This window comes from Rhinatrema bivittatum, chromosome 13 (genome assembly GCF_901001135.1).
Source record: "Rhinatrema bivittatum chromosome 13, aRhiBiv1.1, whole genome shotgun sequence".
NCBI classification, from domain to species: domain Eukaryota; kingdom Metazoa; phylum Chordata; class Amphibia; order Gymnophiona; family Rhinatrematidae; genus Rhinatrema; species Rhinatrema bivittatum.
This window is the reverse complement of record NC_042627.1, coordinates 26,742,772-26,767,773: the sequence shown is the minus strand read 5'-3', so window position 1 is coordinate 26,767,773 and position 25,002 is coordinate 26,742,772. Positions and strand designations below refer to the sequence as shown.

At 44.6% G+C, this 25,002-nt stretch overlaps 1 protein-coding gene across 7 annotated transcripts in view; it reads right to left on the bottom strand.

Annotated features, from left to right (window-relative positions):
* HERC1 (HECT and RLD domain containing E3 ubiquitin protein ligase family member 1) overlaps positions 1–25,002 on the bottom strand; it is a 410,083-nt gene that overhangs the window by 187,131 nt on the left and 197,950 nt on the right. For 6 of the 7 annotated variants that reach the window (XM_029575639.1, XM_029575640.1, XM_029575646.1 and 3 more), the window contains exons 38-40: positions 11,323–12,098; positions 10,183–10,381; positions 293–453 (exon numbers count right to left, since the gene is read on the bottom strand). In XM_029575639.1, the coding sequence (XP_029431499.1) occupies positions 293–453; positions 10,183–10,381; positions 11,323–12,098 (1,136 nt within the window). The remainder of the gene's footprint in view (positions 1–292; positions 454–10,182; positions 10,382–11,322; positions 12,099–25,002) is intronic. The other variant, XM_029575643.1, reaches the window with a different exon arrangement.

Genomic DNA, 25,002 nt, shown 5'->3' with positions numbered 1-25,002 from the left:
CCCATCTCAAAAATAGATGCAAGAAACTTAAAGCTTGTGGCATGACAGATTCCCACAGAGTATTGTGAGCTAAAATTTCTTTTCAAGTATGCCTGCAATATTACAAATATGCCACTTACTTTCATTGCTAGATCCAAGATCAAAGAAGATAAAATGGGACTGTAACATAATACTAACCACCAGGACCCTTTAGGAAGCAGGAAACAGTCACTAATACCCTGTAAATAACAGTATTTTACTTTGCTGAAGTAGGAAACAAGTCCACATATGCCATACAGAAACTCCCTCATACCTGTCCGATTGGCAGGCCGTGTAGGCTGGGAGTCAGGAGAGGTCAAACTTTGTCTTCTTCCTATTTCATCAGTGGGAGATGTTGGTAACGAGGATACCGGAGGAGTCTGTGCACGTCGTGTGGGAAGTACCATAGTAGTTGGGTAGCTGGAGAACATTTGCCTTTGAAGAAGTAATAAAAGGTTTTGCTCTGAAAAGTTTAGTTCAATAGTTATATGCATTACAGGGGAACATTTTCAAAAGTAATTTCTGTGCATAAAACATTGTTTTACGCTCAGAAGTGGCCTTTAACAAAACTGTCACCCGATATGTGGGTAAATTTACACGTGTCGTGTTGGTGTGTAAGTTTACCTGGACTATGCAGGGGTATTCATAGGGGCAGAGTTGGGGAGTTGTTTGGATTTATGTGCAAATTTTTAGGGATATATTGTGCATGACAAATAGCAGATGTAACTTGTGTGGGTTAATTTTGGTCAGATATACATAAATTCACTTTAAAAATTGGTGTAACTTATGCACATATTTGCAGCATTAAGATATACAGATTGTTTGAAAAATACCATCCCAAAAGCCATCCTGCACCCTCCACTTGTAATATTCAAACTCCATTTAACGATGGAAACATTTTCTTACAACATTTATTCCTTTATCAGTTTATGACAGGATCTCAGGCATACAATTTATTTATCTGATATTTCACCATTCAGACCCTTCAAAGTGGATTACATTCAGGTACCATAGGTATTTCCCTGACCCAGAGGGCTCACTATCTAAGAGCCTGATTTACTCCCATTCCGTGCTTATGGGAAAATGTTTAATAAATGAGGACCTAAGTTTGTGCCTAAAGCAATGGAGGATGACGAGACTTGCCCAAGGTCACAAGGAGCAGCAGCAGGATTTGAACCCTGCTTCCCAGGTTCTCAGTCCACTGTTTTAACCACTATCTTGGCTCCTCATTATAATAGGAAACGTTTTACCCTCACATTGAAAACTTTAGGATTAACTAAATAAGCCAGAGGTTCCCAAAATTCTGGTGACTCCACAGTCAGTTGCATTTCCAGGATATCCACAGAGAAATTTGCAAACATTGGAGAACCAGTATATACAAACGTATCTTGTGTGTGTTCACTGTGGATATTCTGAAAACCCAACTGGATGTGGGGTCTCCAGAACAGGTTTGGGACGCTCCAATGTAAGCCATAACAGCCAAAAATCAGCATCTTCCTTATAGAGGTAATCCTATCACATCAGCAGTCATATTCTCTTGTATAGGTCCCTGGTGAGACCTCACTTGGAATAATGTGTACAATTCTGAAGCTGCACTTTCAAAAGGATATAAACAGGATGGAATCGGTCCAGAAGGCGGCTACTAAAATTGTCAATGGTCTTTGTTCTAAAGCATATGATGACAGTCAAAGATCTATACAAGTAAACCCTAGGGAAAAGGCAAGATAGGGGAGATATGATAGTGACATTCAAATATCTCAAAGATTTCCACACACAGGAGATGAATCTTTTTTAATGGAAAGGAGGCTCTAGAAACAAGGGGGATTGAGATGATGGTTAATGGAGAAATTACTTACCTGATAATTTTGTTTTCCTTAGTGTAGACAGATGGACTCAGGACCAATGGGTATAGTGTACTCCTGATAGCAGCTGGAGATTGATCAGATTTCAATCTGACGTCAGCCCTAGTACATATACCCCTGCAGGAAGTGCAGCTCTTCAGTATTCTCCTCGAAAAGCATTGTGGATATATGTGTGACTGAATAATTTGAATAACTTGATTAACTTTATAACTTGGTTAACTTGATTAATTTGAACTGGTTGAATTGGCTATAGCTGGAGACCGACAGTGCCCTCAACTGAGAAACGTCGACACCCGGTAGGGTGGGTGTCCTAAATGAAGGAAAGCATGGCTTACTCGTGAATCACTCGTTCCAGGGGAAATCCAGCCGTGGGGTGGGATGCTGAGACAATCTGTCTACACTAAGGAAAACAAAATTATCAGGTAAGTAATTTCTTCATTTCCTAGCGTGTAGCAGATGGACTCAGGACCAATGGGATGTATAAAAGCTACTCCCAAACCGGGTGGGAGACTGACCATGACCCACTTAGTACTGCCCTTGCAAATGCTTTGTCCTCCCGAGCCTGAACATCCAGGCGGTAAAACCTGGAGAAGGTATGGATGAAGGACCATGTCGCCACCCTGCAGATCTCGACGGGTGACAGCATCTTGGTTTCCGCCCAGGACACTGCCTGTGCTCTAGTAGAATGGGCCTTGACCTGTAGAGGTGGTGGTTTGCCTGCTTCTACGTAGGCTGCCTTGATGACTTCTTTGATCCAGTGGGCTATGATTGCTCGCGAGGCCGCTTCCCCTTGCTTCTTCCCGCTGTGAAGGACAAACAGATGGTCTGTCTTTCGTACGGATTCCGACCTTTCCAGATATCGGACAAGGAGCCCGCCGACGTTGAGATGGCGTAGACTTCGAGCCTCTTCCGAATTCTTATGCTCATCTGGTGATGGTAGCGAGATGGTTTGGTTGAGATGGAAGTGAGACACCTCTTTGGGGAGGAACGGCGGTACTGTGCGTAACTGGATGGTTCCCGGGGCGAGTCTGAGGAATGGCTCCCGGCAGGACAGTGCTTGTAGCTCGGATATACAACGAGCTGAACAGACTGCCAGCAGGAAGGCTGTCTTCAATGTTAATAGTCAGAGAGACAAGCCGCGGAGAGGTCTGAAGGAGGTTCCTGCTAGGAAATCTAGGACCAGGTTGAGGTTCTAAAGAGGCACCGGCCACTTTAGGGATGGTCGGATGTGCTTGACTCCTTTCAGGAAGCGGGAGACATCCGGGTGAGAGGCTATGCTGCCGCTCTCGCTCTTGGTTCCGTAGCATGACAATGCGGCCACCTGTACCTTGATGGAGTTGAGGGACAATCCCTTCTGTAGGCCGCTCTGTAGGAATTCCAAAATCGCAGGAATTTGGACTGAGCATGGTATGATGTCGTGGTCCTCGCACCAGGCTTCAAATACTCTCCAAATCCTTATGTATGTTAGGAATGTGGAGAACTTGCGTGCTCGGAGTAGGGTGTCAATTACTGCCCCCGAGCATCCTCTCCTCCTTAGGCGCGTCCTCTCAATGGCCAAACCGTAAGAGAGAATCGAGCTGGATCCTCATGGAGGATCGGTCCCTGTTGGAGCAGGTCTCTGTGTGAAGGTAGTGGCAGGGGGTTCCCTGCCAGCAGTCTTCGCATGTCTGCGTACCATGGTCTTCTTGGCCAGTCCGGGGCCACTAGATAGAACACCACAGGGGACCAGTCTATCTTGTGGATGATCGCCCCCAATAGGGGCCACGGCGGGAAGGCGTATAACAGAGTCTCCTGTGGCCAGGTCTGTACCAGGGCTTCGATTCCCTGGGACTGGGGTTCCCACCTGCGGCTGAAGAAACTGGGTATTTAGGCACTGGACCGGTTTTGCCAGGAGGTCCATGGTTGGTGTTCCCCAACGGTTCACTATCAATTGGAACGCTGTGGTTGACAGTTTCCATTCTCCTGGATCTAGACTTTCTCTGCTGAGGTAGTCCGCCGCAACATTGTATTTCCCGGCAATGTGGACGGCCGAGATCTCTTGAAGATTCACTTCCGCCCATGACATTAGGAGGTCTATTTCCAGAAATACCTGTTGGCTTCTGGTTCCTCCCTGACGGTTGATGTAGGCCACTGTTGTGGCGTTGTCCGACATTACTCTGACCGCTTTTCCTCTGAGTCTGTGACCAAACCTTAGGCAGGCTAGTCTGACTACCCGGGCTTCTAGGCGATTGATGTTCCATCCTGACTCTTCTTCGTTCCATTGCCCTTGGGTGGTTAGCTCCTGGCAGTGTGCTCCTCATCCTTGTAGGCTGGCATCCGTGGTGAGTAGGGTCCAGGTTGGGGAGAATAGTCTCGTTCCCTGGTTCAGATGGGCTTCTTGTAGCCACCATCGTAGTTGGGCCCGACCTCTGTCCGGCAGCTGAAGCCTTACGGTGTAGTTCTGGGACAGTGGATTCCATCGTGATAGTAGTGAGCGTTGTAGGGGTCTCATGTGAGCTCGTGCCCATGGGACTACTTCCAGTGTGGATGCCATGAGGCAGAGAACTTGTAGGTAATCCCATGCTGTGGGGTGGAGTTCGCTCAACAGGGTTCATAACTGGGTCATAAGTTTTGATCTCCTTGTCAGTGTCAGGATGACCTTGTCTTGTTTGGTGTCGATCCGGACTCCCAAGTATTCTAGAGATTAGAAAGGCTGCAGGCAGCTCTTGTTTGTGTTAATCACCCACTCGAGACTCTCCAGTAGAATTTTGACTCTGTTGGTTGCCTGGTGGCTTTCCTCTGGGGATTTCGCTCTGATCAGCCAATCGTCTAGATAAGGGTGCACGCAGATTCCTTCCTTCCTCAATGTTGCTGCCACCACCACTATGATCTTGGTGAATGTCTGGGGTGCAGTGGCTAACCCGAAAGGTAGTGCCCGGAACTGGTAGTGACGGTCCAGGATCGAGAAGCGTAGGAAACGCTGATGCTCTTGATGGATCGGAATGTGTAGGTAGGCTTCCGACACATCCAGGGAGGTAAGAAACTCTCCCGGTTGTAACGCCCTTATTACCGAGCGTAGGGTTTCCATGCGGAAGCGAGGAATCTTCAGGTGACGGTTGACCGCCTTGAGGTCCAGGATAGGTCTGAACGTTCCTTCCTTCTTGGGAATGATAAAATAGATGGAATAAAGGCCAGTATTTATTTGTTGTTGAGGCAACGGTATTATAGCCTCTAAGGCTAGTAATCTGGTCAGTGTAGCTTCCACTGCCACTCTCAGGGAAGGGTCATGGCAGGGAGATTCCACAAACTTGTCCGGAGGGAGGTGGTGGAAATCCAGGTAATATCCCTCTCGAATGATGGATAGGACCCACTTGTCCGAAGTTATCTCTACCCATTTTTGGTAGAATAGGGCCAGTCTGCCCCCTATGGTTTCTTCCTTTGGATGGGCCGGCTGATTTTCATTGTGGGGTGCGGCTGTGGCCTGGGCCCGAGCTGGCTCCCCTTTTATTGTGCTTGTTCCGAAAGGACTGGCTCCGGCCTGCAGGGCGGGCCGCTTGATATGAGCTTCTATATGGGTTGAAGTGCTGTGATCCTCTGCCCCTGGAGGTCCGGGGGAAGGGTTGCTGGTTTCTCTTATTCCTGTCCTCTGGTAGCTGCGGCAGTGGGGACTCGCCCCCTCTTGTTGGCTAGTTTCTCTAGTTCGCTTCCGAACAGGAGTGTTCCCTTGAAAGGCATCCTTGTGAGTCTTGTTTTGGAGGATGCGTCGGCTGACCAATTTCGGAGCCAGATTTGTCTCCTGGCTGCCACGGCGGATGAGACTCCTCTAGCTGCTGTGCGTACCAGATCCGAAGCAGCGTCCGCAAGGAATGATACAGCTGGTTCCAGGGCTTCCCCAGGAGTATTGTTCCTGGTCTGTGCTAAGCAGGCTCATGTCACCATGGCACAGCAGGCTGCGATCTGTAAAGACATAGCGGAGACGTCAAAGGACTGTTTAAGGATAGATTCCAGACATCTGTCTTGAGCATCCTTGAGTGCCTCTCCTCCCTCCACCGGGATAGTAGTGCACTTCAAGACCGTGCAGACCATGGCATCCACTTTCGGATATGCCAGGAGATCTTTGGCGGCTGGGTCCAGAGGGTACATGGCTTCCAGAGCCCGGCCCCCTTTGAATGTGGTTTCTGGGGCATCCCATTCCAGGTCAATTAGTTGCTGGATGGCTTGTAATAGTGGGAAATGGCAGGAGGTCTGACGAAGTCCCTCCAAAAGTGGGTTTGTTTTAGGTTCCCCCGAGGCACTTGTGCCCGGTATGGCAAGCTCTTTTAAGCTGTGTGTGACCAGGTCTGGAAGCTCGTCCTTGGTGAAGAAGCGTCTCATGGTTCGGTGGGGTTCTGTCCCCGGGAGTTCCCCTTCCTCCAGGGGTTCTGACTCCTCATCTGAGATGTCCGTGTCCCTGAAGGTGGGCCTTCTGGTCGATGGGATCACTTCCCTGGGCATAGAGGGTCCTGAGGCCGCATTATAGGAGGCCCCGGTTGCATGTGGATGAAGGTATGCAGACCTTTGAAGAATTCCACCCAGGAGATAGAAGCTGGGTCTAGACTAGGGGGCGCCGTGTCCCTAGGGAGCCCTGTATGAGGGGGGGGGGGGGGGTCCCGCTGTGTGATGCTAGGTCCAGCATATCACTCGAGAGGCTGGGGTCTGGTACTGGCTGGGGAGGGCCATGAGTTGGGTCCCCTAGGACACAGGGCCGTGGCCTCCTCATGCTGTGCAGCTCTAATGTGGCATGCTGGGCAAAGGCCCTGAGCTTTGAGCTTATTTTCAGGTGGTGCCATGGCTTGTGCGTGTACAATACAGTTATGCGCTCCGGTGTGCGAAGTTGCGCGCATAGGTTTGGTGCGCACGTGTAGAGAGATGTGCACGCTGTCGTGCACATAGGTCAAAATTATGCGCCCGGCACAGTGAGCGCGTGGCTATGCACTTCACTTGTGTGCGCGATGTTGTGCGCACAAGGTATTGGTGCGTACGGCTCGCCTCTGTGCGCACGGATCGAGACGGCGGACAGGGTGGCGAACAGAGCCAAAATGGTGACAGCGACCACACGGCCAATATGGCGACCACCTCGGAGGGTCTCCATGTGGGAGGACCCTCGGATCTGACCGGGGTCTAGCCCTGCTAGGGCCGATCAACCCAGTGGCACTGGTCCCGGCTGGTGACCTGTGCGTCTACTTGAGCTTCGGAGACCGGAGACTTTTAAATAGATGTCTACCTTACCTTGTCTCGGCGTTTCCCGGTTTCGTTCCGGGTGGTCTCCGGCTGCGGGGGGGGGGGGGGGGGGGGGGGAATACCTTCACCGCCACGCTCGAGGTTGCAAGCGCTGCCTCTCAGCCTCATCCGAAGTCGGGGGCTAGGTCCCCGCCGAGGGTCAGCCGAGGCTTACCTCCGAGGGATCGCGGAAATCACCTCGGGAATCTCGACTGGGGGAGGGACCCAACGGGTGTCACCGCAGGAGAGCGGGCCTCGTCTGTAGAGGTAAGATTTCTTCTTAATTTGGATTTCTTTGTTAAAATTTACTCTAACACTGTGCTAGCGTGCATAGAGTCCCTAACTGCTATGGAGACGGAAAATACTGAAGAGCTGCACTTCCTGCAGGGGTATATGTACTAGGACGACGTCAGATTGAAATCTGATCCGTCTCCAACTGCTATCAGGAGTACACTATATCCATTGGTCCTGAGTCCATCTGCTACATGCTAGGAAAAGGGGATAGATTCAGGAGTAATCATAGGAAATATTTCTTTACAGAGAGGGTGGTGGACGCATGGAACAACCTTCCAGTGAAGGTGGTGGAGACAAAAACAGTATCTGAATTCAAGAAAGCATGGGATAAAATACAGGGGATCTCTAAGGAAGTTATAAGAATTATAATGCTAAATTAATTGGAAGGATGGGCAGACTAGATGGGCCATATTGTCTTTTTCTTTCATCATGTTTCTATGCTTCTATAATGTGCTGTAACAGATACATAGATTATAATATAACTTGCTGAGAAACATTGTGTTTTGAATTGTAACTTGTGAAGTGGAGGAGTAGCACTTATTGTCCACTTTCTTGCTTACAAGAAGCTGGGAGACAGGTACTGCTACAAATTCCTTAGAGGCATTAAGCTATTTAAGAAAGCTAAAAAAAAGTATCCTGAGCTCACCTATCTCTAGCTTAAATGGAATGGCCTTGGCCATTTCCTGCAAAAATGATGAAAAGATCTTCTGGAGAAGGTCTTTTTCTGATCTACAAAGGAGATAGAACTGATGGAAGGTCTGAAGATCGCTTCCTTTCAGTCAGAACTGCGAGACCCATAAAACAGATCATAAAACTCTTCAGACTCTGTTGGCAGGTTTACTTATCTGTTAATCAGGTTCTCTGTAGACTGCAGGATGAATTAGCCATTGTGCGTAGGTGACACAGGCTCAGCTCTCAGTACGTTTCCTGCACACATACTGCCTCATAAGCCCCCTCAGTCTCTTCCACAGATTAACATTTAGCGACGTAGTTGACTCTCAAGGGAGGCAAGCAGGTATTAGGTATGGCTAATTCATCCTGCTGTCTACAGAGAACCCTGTTTACAGGTAAGCAAACTTGTCTCTTCATTGACAAGTAGGCATGATTAATCATGCTACTTGAGGAGTCCCAAACTGAGGGTTATACAGTGGAAGCACTCTTCTTGGCACTTACATAAAAGACAACCCAACCCCACCAAGTGGAGAGTGGACTACTAGGAGAACAGACTGCACAGAGCTGCTTGCCCACAGTTACTGTCACCTTAGGTCATGCTTTCCAGACAGTAGTGGGGCAAGAAGGTATGAAGAGATGACCAAAGAACAACTTCAGTGGAAGTGGTCCTGAGATAAGCTACTGAAGTCACCATTGCTCTCAACTGTCTATAATCTGTCTAAGTCAACCCATGTGTAATCAAGCACTATAAATAGACTGCTAGCCAAATGGACAGAGTTTGACCACTGTCATTCCCAATCTATTGGAATCAAAGGATACAAACTGTTGCCCTTTGATCCCATATATCTTGGAAAGAAAACAGCAATTGTGCTACCTATATTCTTTCAGAGGACCACATGCGCACAAAGGAAAACAGGCTCTTCATTCCTTGGACAGTGAGAGCTCAATTACATTACGTAATGAAGATTCAACCTCACTGTCAAGTTTTTCAACTATTCATGTCCTTTGATCCCAACAGATTGGGAATGGCGGAAATTAAAACATCCTCCACCTCTTTGGAAAGGAGTAAGGAGGAGACTACTGCGTGATCAATATCCATGTTATGAAGGTCAGTACTGGCAGGTTTGGATAATAAAGCCTGCCAGCCCTTCTGTGAAATAAGTTGGCATTCCCAATGAAATTGGAGATTGAATTACCAGCTATATGAGATATGTTTACCACACTTGCTGTAGCCTGTGAACAGACCTTTTGGAAGGTCTTGGTGATAAGAAGAGATCAGTGGGTACTCTTACAGTCTAGTACAAAAATTTTGAGAGCTAATCCATTGCTGCTCAGATGCATGGAGCAGAACTTTGATCTTTCTATAGTCTTCTGGAAGTGAACAGATCACCCCTCAGGCTTTCATCGACATCTGAACAAGACGTCTGCGATCCCTTGATCCAGGGATCACTCATGCGGCTGAAACACTCTGCTGAGGTTTTCCACCAGTGTTCTGGATTCCTGGAAGGTAAATCACTTGGAGATGGGCCTTGGGAATACTTGCCCATTTCCAAATTCAGAGAAACACCTGGCAGGTGGAGTAGGAGCCAGTATCATCTTCCTGCTTGTTTATGTAAGATTAAACAAAAAAAAGTAACTTAGTGAAGGTCATGCAGTGAAAATTATGCCGGGATTTCAGATTTACATTTCTATGCTCCAAATATCCTATCCCAGTGATTGCAAACTCCAGTCCTCGAGTGCTACAAACAGGCCAGGTTTTCAGGATATCCACAATGAATATGCATGAGATAGATTTGCATACAATGGAGGCAGTGCATGCAAATCTTTCTCATGAGTTATCACTGTAGATATCCTGAAAACCTGGCCTGTTTGTGGCACTCGAGGACTGGAGTTCGCCATCACTATTTTAACCTAAGAAATGGTACTATTTACAAGCACTGACCTTGTTACTCAATGAACAAACAATAGATAATTCAAAATAACAAATGCTTGAAAAAGCAGCATTACAGTAATAAGAGAAAATCATGAGTTAAAATGGCCTAATTAAACATTTTAAAAACAGACATTCAAACAAATAACTCCAAGGCAAATACCATACCTAAGAAGACTAAGAGGCATAACTCCAGGAGATTCTGAAGCTGGCACAGTTTCAGTGTCTGTTACAGGGGTAGTGGCAGTAGTAGTATCCTCCAGGGAACTGCTCATGAAAGATGTAGTGCTGGAGGCAGATGGGCTGGTGGTAACTGGTGTCTGCGCCTGCTGGGTGTGATCACCGTCTTCTACTTGTTGATCTAAGTCTATGAAAGCAAAACAGAAATATTGTTTGACCGCCAAGTACCGGTCCATTAACTCTCTCACAATCTGCATCAAGGATTATGTGCAGGTTTCAGTAATTTGAGACCAAGAACTAGAAATTGGACTATGTCCAAGCACATAGGGAGGGTCATTTTCAAAGGGATTTCTGCAAATAAAATACTGAAAGTGGGGTACTTCCCCCCAAAAAAGTGGGAACCCAGTCCATGAGTTTGAGGTTGCCACTGTACGAGCATGTGCACAGGTTTAGGTGGAGGCTAAGCAGTGCTGGACAAGGTGCTTTGAGAGTCCACAAGGCTTATAAGTGGATGTTATGGGCAGCCCTATGGCATTACATAACAGTATGTGTGTACATTTTCACAAAAAATTTGTGCAGCCAATTTAGCAGATATAACTTGTAAAGTTAGATTTGGTGGGATATTTTTCAAAGAGACTTGTGCATGTAAGTTTGCTTTGAAAATTGGTTAACTTATGTGTGTATTTGCCAAACAAGTCACTACCACTGAAGCAGGAAGAGGATATACCCATGGTATTTTGTCTCACACAGATACTGTCATATTTTTGAAGGCCGTAAGTTTCTATACTGCCTTCTACATGGGATTTAAATCTGGTTTTGAACTCTGATGTTTCCTGCTTTTGAACCATTAAGTTCAACTAGCTTTTATTTTCTGACTATCAAAGTTGAAATATTTTTGTTGCTAAATGTTCAACAAAAGCAGTTAGTGTACAGGGGTCAATTTTAAAGTGTTTAGGAACCTAACTTTAAAAAATAAGGGTAAATTTTCCAGCTAATTCTGACTGAAAGCTTATGGTGCCAGATTCTAGTCCTGGTTCCAACTGAGCTGAAGTACAAACTGCCAGGTCAAAAACAAAAAAATAAATAAATTTAGGCTTTTATTTACATCTTTAATAATTGAAAACATACCTTGTTTAATTCTGCTGCCAAACTGGTCCTCCAATAGCCCATGAACCACTAGCTTATATATCATGGCTTGGGCTCGCTCCAGATCTGCCAGTCCCAGAGCTCTTTTTATGGGTGAGCGCATGATGGCCCTTTTCACCATGTGACGCATCAGGAACTGCAGAGCAGCTCGCATTTCAACATCTTCATGCACCACCGGAGAACTAGCACAATCAGAATTGTGACCATTTTCCGCCAGCACTTTTGGTATCAGTAATAACTCTGCATATTTACTGCAACTAAGAAGAACACTAAGTGATTTCATAGCACCAAGGTACAGATAGGATAATTGTACTGCTCTAATTTCTGATTGTACTATATCATGGTTTCTTAAAGTATGTTCATGGATTTTTTTCTTTCCTTCGAGTGGATGATGTTGAGACTCCAGGCTAAACTGTGCTGTCTCTACAGAAAACGATGCAATTTCATTTTCTGACTTGGAACCTGTAGTACCATGACCTTTGTTTTCATCTACATGTTGCGCTAATTTTAGGTCTGATGCAGCATCTCCTTCCAGTTTCTGCTCAATGTCACCTTTCTCTTCTGATTCATGTCTGTGTTTTTTCTCATGTCGCTTGGTGCTCTGCTTTCCCATGTCTTCATGGATACCGGTGAGATAAGTAAGATCCAACAGCATGGAAGCGGTCAGTCCTCGAAATCTCGAGACATCAAAAGGCAGCGGTTCACAGGGCTCCAGGTTATACAATGGAGTGTCACTAGGCGACCAAAAAGTTGGGAAGCTTTAATAAAGATCAGAATGACACAGGAAGAGGCAAGTGAGGGATAGACAGGAGGAAAGTACAGGAAATAATGAAAGCAAAAGAAGATGTAAATGTGCATTTAAAAGAAAAAAAGAATCAACAGTATAAGGAATTACAGTAAAAAATAAGGTTATGATAAGAAAATGTGAAGAATGAAGCTAAATGCAAGGGCAAGATACAGTAACACAAGTACATTTTATCCAAAATTAGCTCTCATTAAATTAGATGTTTTTCAGAGGATGGCAGACTTTGTTGAAACACATGTATTAATGAAAAAACTGCATCAATTAAAAAAAAAACCCATGTATAAAAGACTTCCTATCACTGTACCAGAGAATTGCATCAATTTAAAAACATGTACAAAAGACTAATCATTTACTTATTTTTATGGGCAAGAGAAAAATATATTTCAAATGCTAGTAAAAGCTCTTGTAACACCACATGATGGCTGGTCAAAATTTGGCATAAAACCAGTTCACTTAGCCACAAGGCAGTGCTGCAAATTCCAACCAAAGATATGGGAGGTAGAAAAAAAAAAAGGAAATTGTAATCTTTGTAATTCTGTATTGTGATTGGGTTGTGGGTGGTTTAGGGAAGTTGAGGGAGTTGATGGGATACTTTGAATCTGGTTGAAATGTTTTTTTCTCTCTCTTATTGCTGATTATTTGGTATTTGACCATGCGATAAAAACAAAATTGAAAACAAAAAAAGGAAAGAAAATGACAATTCCGAATGAAGACCTCAGGCTGTGCCTAGGTTTTCCCTATGTTCAAGGCTGGTGGATAATGTTTGGGACTCTACAAATACAAAGGATCAGATTTACAAAGGCTTTTCTCCCATTCTGCATTTATGGAAGAAAAAAAAATAGTAAATCAGGCCCAAAATGAGACCTTGAGAGATGTTTAGATAAAAGACAGAAAACCTGAAATTACTGCTAAGTTATTCACATACAGATTGGCCTTGTCCATTTGGTCCTCCTCCAAATCTACATTCTCCTAATTGTCACATTTGAGTGGGTTATAAGGGCATTATTGCAAGCACAAAACATCTGCAAGCCAATTTGATTGCAGTGTTCTAAACTGCAGGATCTTTTGCCTAAAGCTTTAATTTCCTTCAACTCCTGGAAGGGAAAATTTCTATATAAAAGACTGCAAGCAAATATGTGAACAGCAAGTATAAAAAAGAATTGCAGAGCAATTCATATGAGCAGCTTTTCTTAAATCTTAAAAAAATAAATGCCCCTATGATTGTACAAGTTGATTTAAATCCAGTCCCACTACTACCTCTGGCCAGCACTGTCCTAGGGGGATGGGGGTGGAGGAGCAATCAAAGCTTTGAGGATCAATGTGCTGCTGCAGTAGCCTTGCACCTCATACGTCTAACATCACTCCCTGTTCCTCAGGAGTACCGATGGTGCAGAAGCTTCAGTGGACCATGTAGCAAGACACCTTCCCTGGGTCAGAAAATATAGTGCTCCCCCTTCTTCCCCAATCTTCAATATCTTGGGAGGAGGGAGGGAAGGAGCAGATGCTCAAATTACCCTAAGCACTGCAACGTCACCCACCCTAGGGTTCTTATGTTCCAAGGCATGGAACATAAGACTTGTGCTTCTGGGTCAGACCAAAAGGTCCATCAAGCCCAGTATCCTGTTTCCGAGTCTGGAACTAAAGTGAAATTATGTAAGGATTTTCATGAATAAGATATTCTTGGTCTCGATATATAAGAATTTCAATTTTATGAACTAATTTGTGAACTAATTTTATGAACTGTTGTCTGAATATTTGCACTATTTTATAACTTGCTTAATTCATATACACTATGTAAATTTGTACATAATTCTTATACTGTAAGCACCCTCTCCTGCTTTTGCCCTTCTCTCCAGTTAGAATTTGTTTAAACTATCTTTCTCTAACAGCCTAGTTCCACATTCCCTGTTATAATGTAACTTTCTGTTTTTGTTTGCTCTGTTAATTGGTTCCCCCTAGTTTATTGTAAACCGGTACGATAGGACCTGGTCTTGAGCATCTGTATATTAAAAGAATTTAAATAAATAAATAATTTATGAAGAGGTAGTCCACTAATGTTTGACAAGTAGAGAAACTCCGTTATGAAGGTTGATTCTTTGTGGGTTTTCTGGGTTTTGCGAGGTGGTATTGATAGATTTAGCTAAATTACAGGTTTTTTTCCCCCCAAAACATATTTAATGGGAAAAAAAAAAACATTTTTTTCAGTCTTGGATTAGATCCATAAGTTTTATTGGAAAATATTTTGGTTTCTAGCTTTTACGTAGATATACTTATCCTGAAAATTTGGTTACTGTAGATTGAATAGTTCAGGAGATAATGTGTAGACAAAGTTAATGAGACTTTTTTTTCAGAAAAAAAATGCTAAAAAGTGCAGTGGGACTTTTTCCCCAAGTGCTTAATTTCAATATTCAGCAAAAGTTTGACAAAGCAGAGTTGCTTACCTGTAACAGGTGTTCTCCCAGGACAGCAAGATGTAGTCCTTACATGTGGGTGACGTCATCAGATGGAGCTCTGGAACAGAAAACATCTGTCAAAGTTTCTAGAACTTTTGACTGGCACACTGAGCATGCCCAGCATGCCATAATCCCTGCAGCCACAGGGGTCTCCCTTCAGTCTCGTTTGTAGCAAAAAGGTGCGGGGTGGCGGATGGGTTTCGTGAGGACTATATCCTGCTGTCCTGGGAGAACACCTGTTACAGGTAAGCAACTCTGTTTTCTCCCAGGACAAGCAGGATGGTAGTCCTCACATGTGGGTGATTAGCAAGCTACAGGCTGACTCATTTGTTTGGACCAACAGTGAACAACTTGTGCAACAGGCACAACATCTAGTGTACTGTTAGGAAAAATAAGGCAGCCTGAAAGTCACAGCAGATTGGTTGTGGAAGGAGTTGGGATTATACTGGAAATACATTCTTCAAGAAGGATTGGCCAAAGGCAGAGTCTTGACGTCCTTCCTTGTCCAGGCAGTAATGAGCTGCAAATGTGTGAAGAGAGCTCCATGTTGCAACTTTTCAGAACTCAGCAATCAGTACTGAATGATAGTGTGCTACTGAGGTTGCCATGGTTCTTACTGAGTGCGCCTTCACTCGTCCCTGGAGAGGAAGACCTGCTTTTTCATAGCAGAATAAGCCTGATACTTCACTTTCAATGCACATCCAGCATAGCTCTCTCCTTCAACGGCAGGGAAAATGAAGAAAAGATGATTTATATTCAGCATCAACCAACAAGGAATGAATTACATAGTCTGGGTAAACAGATAAGCATAGGAGTAGCTGGCTTGTTATGGCGCTTACTACTCCCGAATCAATTAAGCCTGATAGTTCACTTGCAATGCACATCCAACATAGCTCTCTGCTTCAACGGCAGAGAGAATGAAGAAAAGATGATTTATATCAGCATCAACCAACAAGGAATGAATTACATAGTCTGGGTAAACAAATAAGCATGAATGTAGCTTGCTTGTTATGGTGGCTACTACCCCGAATCAATTAAGCATGATACTTGACTTGGAATAAGTATCCAGCGCAACTCACTGCTTCAGCAACAGAGGGAATTAAGTAAAGAGGATTTTTATTCAGACAATCAACAATGGCTGAATTGCACATGCAAGGTAAACAAATGGGAGTAGCTTGCTTATTACGGCAGTTACTACCCCAAACCAATTAGCTAGATACTTCACTTAGATGCAGCTCCAGCACTGCTGTCTGCATCGATGGTGGGGGTGGAAGAGAATTGGAACCAAAAAGTTACCAATAAGGGCCCTGACCTCAGCGGTCAGAGTAACAGATTATGAAAACAAATAGGTGTGAAAGCTTGCTGGGCAGACTGGACAGGCCGTTTGGTCTTCTTCTGCCGTCATTTCTATGTTTCTATGATACAGTCTGCTAGCCAGTTGGAGAGAGTTTGTTTGCCCACTGCAACTCCCGGTTTGTTTTTATCAAAAGAAACAAAAAGAGTTGGGTGGATTTCCTATGGACTGCAGTGCGGTCTAGGTAAAATGCAAGTGCGTGTTTACAGTCCAAGGTGTGTAGAACTCTCTCTCGCCCTGGTGAGAGTGAGGCCTTGGGAAAAAGGTGGGCAAGACTATGGACTGATTCAGGTGAAAGTCAGTAACCACCTTGGGAAGGAATTTAGGGTGAGTACACAGGACCACTCGGTCATGTAGGAACCTTGCATAGGGTGAGTATGTAACAAGTGCTTGTAAACTCATTAACCCTTCGAGCAGATGTAATGGCTACTAGGAAGAGAACTTTCCATGTAAGAAATTTAACATCGCAGGAGTGCAAAGGCTCAAACGGGGAGCGCATGAGCCTTGTAATTACTATATTTAGGTCCCATTCAGTGACTGGTGGCCACAGAGGGGGCTTAAGTTGTAGAAGGCCCCTCATGAAACGACTCACAAGGGGTTGTGCTGTTACAGGGGCATCCCCTACTCCCTTGTGGTACGCTGAGATGGCCCTGAGGTGTACCCTTACTGAGGAAATCTAGAGACCATACTCTGAAAGGTGCCAAAGATAGTCCAACAGAGATGGAGTGGGGCAGGAAAAAGGGTCTATACCTTTTTGCGTGCACCAGATGGTAAATCTATTCCACTTAGAATGATAGGATTTATGTATGGAAGGCTTTCATGAAGCTACAAGCACTTGAGAAACATCAGTTGAAAGATTGAGTGGTTGCAGGATCAAGCTTTCAACATCCAGGCTGTGAGGGATAGGGTTTGAAGGTTCGGATGGCGTAACATGCAATGGTTCTGAGTTATGAGAGTGGGCGCTGTGCCCAGGCGAATGGGTTGTCTGATCAAGAGGTTGAGAAGTATGGGAAAACATACTTGTCGAGGCCAGTACGGGGCTATGAGTATCATTGATCCTTTGTCCTGCTGTAGTTACACGAGAGTTTTGGTTATCAGCGGTATTGGAGGATACGCATATAGGAGGCCTTTGTTCCAGGGGCGAGCAAAGGCGCCCATGGCTTAACATATCTTTGTGCTTGTGCAGGCAGCAGAATCTGTCCACTCTGTGATTTAGTTCGGATGCAAAGAGGTCGATGGTCAGTTGACCCCAGTGTTGAAAGATTCTGGTCACTATGACAGGATCCAGTGACCATTCTGGGGATGGAACTGTCGACTGAGGCGATCTGCTACGACATTCTGTATGCCTGCCAGATAAGTGGCCTGGAGATGCATGGAGTGTGCAAGGGCCCAGTCCCAGATCTGCGCGGCTTCTTGGTACGAGATAAGAACCTGTGCTGCCTTGTTTGTTCAAGTACCACCTTGCAACTGTGTTGTCTGTCTGTATGAGCACAGTCTTTTGTGAGAGGCAGTCCTTGAACGCATAGAGAGCATAATGTATGGCTCGAAGCTCTAGGAAGTTGATTTGATATTTTGCTTTGAGTTGTGTCCAAGTACCTTGAGTTTGCAGGCTGTTCACATGAGCTCCCCAACCTAAGTTGGATGCGTCTGTAGTCAAGGTTATTTGTGGAACTGTGAAGACCTGTCAGCAAGTTAGCTTTGTTTGTCCACCAGAGAAGAGACAGACGTAGCTGGTGGGTTACATGAATGTTGGAAGAAAAAGGCTGGGTAGCTTGGAGCCACTGAGATTTCAAAGTCCATTGAGTTATTCTCATGGCCAGCCTGGCCACAGGAGTGACATGTACAGTGGAAGCCATGTGGCTCAGCAACTTTAGGAATTGATGGGCTGAGGCGGTGTCCCTTGTGTGCAGAGATGTAGCTAGTCCCAACGAGTGTAGTAGATTGACAGTGATCTCGAGAGCGTTGAGAGCTCCTTGCATGGATTGGCTCTTGATTAGCCAGTCGTCCAGGTAAGGAAACACGTGTATGCTGTTCTTGCGGAGGTGGTGTTGTGTCCGTCGCTGTCAGACGTCTCTGCTTTGCCCACCTTACCTCGTTGGTGACTCCCTTCGGGGTTGATGGAAGGCTAGCTGCTGCGGTGTCTCCATGCCGTCCTCCTCCGGTGTTCCCGGACCGGCTCGACGCTGCAAGCCTCCATATTGACCAGATGCCTAGGGGCGCGCGCGGCCCGACTGATGTACCAGCGTTGGCGCGAACCTCAGGGGCGTCCCCCTAAGAGATGACGTCACCAGCTCCAGATATTTAGAGTCTCAGTTTTCGCTAACAAGACGAGTTAGCAAGGGGTTCGCTTCCTCCTGGTTGCTGCGGATGGGATTCGCTCTCCACAACCCTAGCTACTCTGCCTCCTCGGACTTTACTAGAGGTACCCACTCCTCGGGGGCCTTGCTCTCTCTTTCTCCTTTCAGGTCGCAGTCCGGAACCAGTACTTGTTCCTCGAGGGCCCACGTCCCAGACTTGCTCCTGAATACCACTTCTGCTAAGAAGTCATCGCTGCTTACAACATCAGTGAGTTTCCATCTATCTCTCAGAGTTTTCCCTGGGATCAGGTACTCGCTCCTCAAGGGCCTGGTGCATACCATCTCCTGGGCTGCCTCAAGAGACTATTGTGTAAGTGTTACCATCAAGGACTTGTTCCAGAATTCTGCATATACTGACTACTCACTTTCTTAGTTTCTCTACAGCTCAGCTACACTACAGCCCAGCCGGGCACTTCCAGCTCACTACTGCCACCTCTGGTGGTTTACTATATTGTCTAATAAAAGAACTAGTGTGTGTCTGTCTACTACACTAAGCCTGACCAGTGGTCCCTCTCAGGATTTCCCCCGAGGGCGTCGTCACCTGCCACTGGTTCAAGGATCCACCCACAACTATTCTAAATAACACCATATTGCTACTTCCATCAGAGCTCTTAGTAACAGATTGCTAACTCCCAGCTTTCACCACAGAGATCTTAATGACAGGTGGGCAGCCACCGCCGCTAAGCATTTTGTATACATCCAAGGTGCTGAGGCAAGGCCGAATGGTAGAACTCGGTATTGAAAATGTCTGTGACCCACTATGAAGCGCAAGTATTTGCGATAATGGGGGTTTATGGCTATATGTGCGTACGCGTCTTGAAGATACAGAGAACAGAGCCAATCTCCTTGTTGTAGAAAGGGAAGTAAGGTTCCAAGAGAAACCATTCTGAACTTTTCCTTTTGAAGAAATCTGTTGAGATTGCGAAGGTCTAAGGTGGGGCGGAGCCCTCCTGATTTTTTTGGAATTAGAAAATAGCAGGAGTAGAACCCCCTTCCGGTTTAGGTTGAGGGAACGTGTTCTATAGTCCTGTTTTGGAGCAGGGTGGAGAGTTCTGACTCCAGCATCAGTGTGTGGTCATTCCGGGCCCACAGAGGATTTGGTAGAGAGACTGGGGGTACCATGAGGAAGTTTAGATGGTATCCCTTGGTTATAATTGAAATTATCCATTGGTCTGTTGTTATGAGGCACCACTGATTTAGGCAGTGGTGCAATTGGCCTCTGACAGGTATCTCTGGATTTGGATTTATTGAAGATTGGCAACTGTTCTCTGGAAACATATCAAAATCCAGATGCTGGACCAGACTGTGGGGCTGGTTGAGCTCTGGGTGCTTTGGGCTGGCGTGAATATCCTCTGTGAGGGGTTTTAGTAGTCTTCGCTCTAGATGCAGGAGGAAAGTACTTGCGAGAGCGGTAGAATGGTTTCTTGGGGATCCCTTCTCATGATTCTGCGAAATGTGGAGGGAGCATCAGTAGTTATTGTAGACAATCAGCGCAGTGTTTCGTGGTGGTCTTTTAACTGAGTCACTGCGTCTTGAATTTTAACCCCGAAGAAATTAACTCCAGTGCACGGGAGGCCAGCGAATTTGTCCTGGACCTCAGGTTGTAAATCTGAAGCCTTCAGCCAAGCCCATCGTTGGGCACTGATTCCCATTGCTTATAAGCGGGATGCAGTCTCAAAGGAGACGTATGCTGCCCGAACTTCATGCTTTCCTGCTTCAAGGCCCTTGTGGAGAATAGCAGTTAGACGCTCTTGATATTGTTGAGACAATGAGTCTGCAAGGTCCTGAACCTGCTTCCACAGGTTTCTCTGGTATTGTGTTATGTAGAGCTGGTAAGCGGCAATACGAGACACCAATATAGAGCCTTGGAATATTTTCCTCCCTAGACCATCTAAGAATTTCTGCTCTTATCCTGGAGGGGCTGAGGAATGAGGCCACAAGCGCTTTGCCTTTTTCTATGCCGATTCAACCACAACTGAATAATGAGGCAGCTGTGGTTTTTGGAAGCCTGGAGCATATTGGACAAGATATGTGGCATCTGATTTTCTGTTGACAGGTGGAACAGTGCCAGGATGCTCCCACAGATGGTGTTGAAGTTTTAACAAGACTTCATGCACAGGAATGGCTATGATTTCCTTAGGCACGTCAACAAGTTGAAGAACTTCCAATGTCTTGTGACACGTATCCTCCTCTATTATTAAGTTGAAAGGGATGGTCTCTGACATTTCTTTAATGAAATTGGCAAGAGACCTCCTCAGGAGGAGACTGCCGTCTTTCCTCTGGAGAAGGTTCAGATAGTAAGTCCTCTGATGTAGAGGAATCTGTGTCCATGTCTTCCCATGGATCATAAGGAGTGTTTTGTCGAGATCCAGAAGGAGGTTGAATAGGCATCTACAAAAATGTCAGTGGCTTCGATGGCAGATGTATTGACATCGATGGAGGCTTTGAAGGCATCGAGGGAATCGATGGCTGTTTTGGTCCAGGGAGTCCCGATGGTCCTGGAAGCAGTTCCAGCTATGATGGACCTGGAACTGGACTGGAAGCGGTGTCGTCATCCTCTGAGGATCCCGGGATGGGTATCGGGAACTGCGGAGGTCTTGAAGTCAGACTTCGGCACCGATGGAACAGGCTGAGTCGGAAAAGCACCAATGAGGGCATTGAGTCGATGTAATAGCTGTGCAAACATCGATGGTTCAAGTTGACGGTGCCGGTATGAGGGCCGGCAGCAGTGGAGACTGGAGGTTTTGGATGGTATCGAGCACTGCCTGGCGAATGAGGACATTCAGTTCCTCCCTGAAAGCTGGTGTAGACAGAGCAGCTAGAGGGGGAGGCAGGCTAGGCATTACTGGCCTCTCCGCAATAATTTGTGAAGGCTCAGTACCCGGCACTGGTATCAGTGGGGTAACACCTCTGGGCATCAGGTGCAGAGGAGGATGGAGGTTCCTCTGACCGGGCCCTCTTCAATGGTGGCTCGGTGGCCTTCGATATCAATGCGACGTCAGTGCTGGCACCGGGTATGGGATCAGGTCGATGCCTGTGCCGATGCTTTGTCCGGTGCTCGGTGCAGTCTTTCCCCGACACAGAGGATGATGCAATAGATGCCCTTGATGGTGTCGGTGATGGACCGTCACCGGCTCCGTGTTGTTCCTGGCAAGGTTTGTCAGTGGATGGGGTTTTTGACGCCAGTGATGGCTGGGCAGAAGTCGATGGAGCAGATTTTAGTTGGAAAAGAGTCTCCATTTTGTCCAGATGTGCTCTTCTGCCCTTGGGAGTCATTTGGGCACATTCAGGATACTGACGGACGTCGTGAGACAAGCCCAGGAATATCACACATACAGTGTGGGGGTCCGTGATGGACATTGTTCGCGGACAGTCTGGGCATTTTCAAAAACTGGTCACCATGTCATTGGAAAGGGCGCGAAAACGGTTGGTGGCCTGCGGGAACCGAGAGGCAGGCAGGAACCGGCCAAAGACACGAGGGAGTACTCACCGAGCAACCGAGGTACACGGGGCACGATAGGAGACTCCTGATAGGCAATTTGTATGAAGTAAACTTCAAAGTTTTCCTTGAGGAAAAAAGGAGTGAGAAAATCTCAGAGCTCCTAAACCACGAGGCAAATGCAGCACAGAAAAAAAGAGACTGAAGGAAGACCCCTGTGGCTGCAAGGATTATGGCATGCTGGGCATGCTCGTCAAAAGTTCTAGAAACTTTGACAGAGGTTTTCCATACCAGAGCTCCGTCTGATGACGTCACCCACATGTGAGGACTACCATCCTGCTTGTCTTGGGAGAACACCTTTTGCATACTTGTTTTACTGCATAATTTTTTTCTGTGGATTCTGAAGACAATTATACCTTAAGAAAAAATATGCAGGCACACTAACTTATAATTTCTTTGTATCCTTTTTACCCTAATTTTTCATATATTAAATCTTGCCTCAAATCATTCTCCATAATTAAAGGGCTTCTAGGACCATCTTTTCTTTCAAAGGAGAGGTATCATCTCTCCCGTGAGACAACAGTCTCATTCTAAATGTTTACATGTTCATCTATTTCACTTCTGTGACTATATATCATATTGGATCATTTACTTTGAAAAGGTGCTAATATTTTAAAGTGGAAAAATATCAGTGGAAAGAATGAAGAGCTGCTTTTTTCCCCCAGGCTATCAAATGCTTACACGGTAACTTTGATACCGGCATGCAGGCGCACACATGTACACGCGTATGCTGGCTCGCGCCAAAGGACACTGCTATATTATAACATACATGTGTATATGGGTGTGCACACAATTTTATATGGGCCCAAAAAACAGGAAGGAAGTCGGTCTAGCAAAGCCGTGAGGAATATAAAACAAAGAAGTCGAAGTCCTCAAATATTTATTAAAGAGGCAATATTCCAGTGAATGCCCGACTCAAGGCCTGAGTTTCGCCCGACCACGGGTTGCTTCAGGGACTAAAATAAAACATTATATCATTTAATCAAAATGCAATACAAAAACAACACACAGAAAGAATTCTTAATATAAAAAAGACTGAACAGTGAAAGGACAGAAAGCCATATAGAAAAAAAGACCATGGCACTTATTACCTGTTCATGACAGATTATGTCAATTGCCAGGAAACAGTACAGTTATCTCATACCTATCTGAAAAAAATATTTAAAATAAGTTCCACTGAAAGATCAAATATAGGATACATATTCTATTAACATTGTAGTAAGATTTTACCTCATCCATTAATGTGAAATCATTAAAAGAGGAAGTTTTCCAATTTGTTTATGAAGACACTAAAAAGTATTAAAATAACACCAATTAGAAAATCATAAAAACATGAACGGTTAAAAACTTAAAAATAATAAATAATAAAAAAATAAAAATTAAAAATTAAATTGTATGTAAATTTTACCTTCAAAAGTTGCGTAACACAGGTATATTCAAAATTGATTGAAATTGCTCCAGATTACACAGTGCTATGCTTTAAAACCTATAAGAAATTTATAAAAATGTAATTATAACAGATTAAAAAATTGTCAGCCGGTGATCTAGTGACTCACAAAACCTAATCTCCAGTAACCCATGATAAAGGAGAATGGCATCATTATTCACATTTGCTTTTGCACACACTTGGGAAACTAAAATAGGGGCGTGCATCCACAGCTAAAAAATATTTTTAAATAGCTTAAAACAAATAAGATAAAAGCACGGCAAAAAATTAAAATCAGGATCAGCTTATGAAACACTCGCTTGCATATACATGAGTTAAATTCAGATATTGATTTCTCAGTATTTTTATGACAACTTTTTGGCTTTTTAGTGCAACTCATGCCTATAGGTAGTTATTAGTATTTTTGTTTTTAAATTTGTTCCACTGTTTACATTCTAACTCTTATTTTTTAATTTCTTAATTTTTAAATTTTAACTTTTTGCTGTTTCTGTGCACTTCTTTTTGTTTGGCTTGTCCACTTTGATCAATAGCAAGTTACTGATTTTTTACTTTATTTTTCAGTTTACCAGCAAGGGTTGTTTTCCACATATTTTTGAAACTTGCCCCTCCCATAGGACAATGATTGACATGTCCCCTTCGCGCCTTTTTTCAGGTTTAAATACCCCACTATGATTAGTCGGTCATTTCTTTATAACAGCGTCAAGCATACGTTGCATTGTGACAACCATTCCTCAGTAAATTTATATTTTTAAATTGTTTATGGCATTTTTGGCATTCAAGTTGTTTTGACTTCGGCAATTAGCAAAGGATGTTTTTCATGCCACCCGCATAAATACTAGACAATCATTTAAATATCCAACTTTTTGTGTTAAACTTTCCGTGGAACATCATGTATATGCAAGCGAGTGTTTCATAAGCCGATCCTGTTTTTAATTTTTAATTTTTTGCCGCGCTTTTATCTTATTTGTTTTAAGTTTTTAAAATATTTTTTAGCCTCGGATGCACGCCCCTATTTTAGTTTCCCATTTTATAAGTTTGTTTTACCACATTATCCGTTTTACCTATATTTAATTAAAGGATTGTGGCAGGAGTAGTTTTATTAGTAGCCTTTTTTTTACCCTTTTTTACCTTTATTTACACCAAAGGATCGCGGCGGGAACAGTCATTATCATGACTGACTGCCTTTAATGTCTTTAATATTTATATCAAAGGATCGCGGCGGGAACAGTCCCATTAGCATGACTGACTGCCTTCAATGTATTGCAGCGCATAGGTTCTCTTTGCCGCGCTATATCACCCCCTTGATTTACATTAAAAGATCGAAGCGGGAGCTGTCTTCTTAGCATGACAGACCATCATTTAATGCAACGCAGCGCATAGGTTTTCTTTGCCGCACTAGTTTGTTTTTATTTCTTATTTTTTATTTTTTACTTCACTAAGTGCTAGCCATATTAGTATGGCTTATTATTTCCCAGTTTTTTTAGTTTTTAGTCATTTTATTAGATTGACCCTTACTTCTAATAATTTTTAAACCACAGGATCGCGGCGGCAAAATTCCTATACGCATGACTGACAACCTTTAAATAAGACTGGCTGTGCCCCATACACGCTGAATATGTTGTGTCTTATAACAGTTAGTAATGATGTCTCTATGCATCTCTATCATGTAGCAGCAGAGAGTAAGCGTGTGCAAAAGCAAATGTGAATAATGATGCCATTCTCCTTTATCATGGGTTACTGAAGATTA